We start from the raw sequence: 2399 nt of genomic DNA on the forward strand, positions 1-2399 counted from the left end.
GCTTTGCACAAAATACCAATAAAATGCTCATTTGTGGCCACAAAATACAAATTCCTGGCCTGAAAAACAATTGCTTTGCACAAAATACCAATAAAATGTTCATTTGTAGCCACAAAATACAAGTTCCTGGCCTGAAAAGCAATCACTTTGCACAAAATATCAAAATATGCTAATTAGAAGCCACAAAATACGAATTCTTTAAACAAAATACTTTAAATGTGTTTATGCTGTGTCTGCATTATTATTAGGTAACTTATTTTGTTCTTCAAAACGTATTTTTTAAAAATAAAATAATAATCATAATTTTGTATTCCCCCCCCACCCCCCCCGTTTTAGCTAAGTAGCGTGTTTTGAGCTCGTGCCTTAATACAGTTTACAGCTTTCCTTCGTTAGTAGGTCACCCGCCTCACGCCGTCGTTGCCAAGGCAACGTGCTACAACCCCGCAGAAGGGAAATCTGCGCGTTCCTGTCTCGTGAACTTTTTAAAAAAGTAATTTTAACTCGAACTTTAAGCAAACGGAGAAACTAAAGTCTTCCAGGCGTGAGTAAAGCTGAATGAAAATAACTTTTGCTTTTGTGTTTTTGTCTTAAATCGGTAGATAAACCTGTATGCTAAACTTTGTATCGCTCGAGCTGAACTACTTCTCTTCAAGCTAATTTGGATATTAGGCGTTCGTAAATGTGCCTGAACAAAAATCCATCCGAAAATATCAAACTAACCGGATTTAAATCACTGTACGTGACGCAATAAAATCTTAAATTCATTATTTGTAATTTTTTGCCTTTTTTTAAGCCAAAAAAATAATTAAACATATACAACCTTAAGCTAAAGTAGTACATTTGAAGTTATCTTTAAGTATATAAGTATAGCAAATATACTGTTAAGACCATGCACGTGTAGTGTAAAAAAAATATATTAATTGCATAGTTCTTCAGACCAAAAAAATAGCACTTTAAGTTTACAATATATTAATGTCACATAAAAAGTAAATTTCAAGAATACTGCTTCACTTAAATAGAATACTTTCTGCTAAGTGATACTATTTTTGTGAATGTATTGTGCATTCTATTTTGAATTCTATTTGTTTATAGGCTACATTTATAGAGTTGTTTGTTTTCCTTTAGAGAGTGAGTCAGCAAGATAATAAGCCTCTGCAGACAGAAGCAGGCATGGAGGAACAAGAGAACACTTCTCCACCTTATCCATCAATCCAGGAAGATCAACAGTCTGTCAATGTCGTTGTCTCTCCCTACCCTGCTTTCCAATACCTCGAAGAGGTAAGGATACATGTCACTGTGTGATCAGATTGTTCAACAATGACACACAGATGATAAAATGTATTTAGAGCATACAATATGTGCCAGAAATGCTACCCTCACAAATACAACTGCCACTTCATGATCATGAGGCATTGACCAGATCTTTAAAAACAAAAAAACTGTTTTGAAATTGTTGGCGTGGTCATAAATGTAGACAGTGTTAGTCAGGTGTCGGGGATGACACCATGAAGAAATCTGGCGACAACTGGGTGGCCAAAGGAGTGTGGCATCCAGATTGACGGCCGACAGCAGCTCTGATTGGACGATGTAAATGTTTCTGGATGGTGAGCATTGTATATTATGTGCCACCGGCCTCCATGGTATTTCCACTAGTCATTGGCAATTCATATTTTGAGCACACATTATAATCTTGTTAATTTACAAATTTTTAGATAACATGCCTTCCAAAAAAACGCCATCTTTTTTTATTCTTCTCAGCATCAACCACAATTTGTCAATAGACTTTTTTCACGTGACGTCACACATCACCGGAAAGTGCAGAGTCGCTTCTGGTGCCTATTGTTTACAAAGGCCAAGCTGACTGCTGAACGCTGTTTAAAGCAATTTAACTTGAATAATAAAGGGTAACCTAAAAATTTTTATACACATGCACACACACAAGGAAGCACAAAAGCACAATCAGCACACATCAGTCCCCCAGAGTTCAGCAATCTGACAGCTTCAGAGAAGAGGCTGTTTCTAAGTCTTGTGGTTCTGCTTCTAATACTCCTCAGCCTCAGAACAGTATGTACACTAGGTAGGTGGGTGGGGTCTTTAAAAATATTTAGGCCCCTCCTCCTTCGTAACAACCCCATGATGAGTTTTGTGCAGCATCAAATGGGGAGACTTAGCCTAAATAAACTGTTTTTTACTCTGATTAGTAAAGATTTTGTGGCCAATAACATTTCTTTATATTCAAGAAAACATATTAATGTGAAGCGTAATCTTTTTTTAATTTTTTTTTTATTAAAGTCATCATGACAGACAGTAAGTAGACATTAAAATAACCTTCCAACAATAATATCATTCACTCTGCATGTATAATACCAATATTTGCTCTTTGAATAAACTTCTCATTC

General features: G+C 35.9%; 1 protein-coding gene across 1 annotated transcript in view; it reads left to right on the forward strand.

The window, feature by feature from the left end:
• The first annotated feature begins 390 nt into the window (after positions 1 to 390).
• ccdc146 (coiled-coil domain containing 146) overlaps positions 391 to 2399 on the forward strand; it is a 76842-nt gene continuing 74833 nt past the window's right edge. Inside the window, exons 1-2 of the mRNA XM_024285838.2 lie at positions 391 to 541; positions 1126 to 1278. Of these exons, the coding sequence (XP_024141606.1) occupies positions 1171 to 1278 (108 nt within the window). The 5' untranslated portion in view covers positions 391 to 541; positions 1126 to 1170. The remainder of the gene's footprint in view (positions 542 to 1125; positions 1279 to 2399) is intronic.

The sequence above is a fragment of the Oryzias melastigma genome, linkage group LG23 (genome assembly GCF_002922805.2).
Source record: "Oryzias melastigma strain HK-1 linkage group LG23, ASM292280v2, whole genome shotgun sequence".
Taxonomy (NCBI): domain Eukaryota; kingdom Metazoa; phylum Chordata; class Actinopteri; order Beloniformes; family Adrianichthyidae; genus Oryzias; species Oryzias melastigma.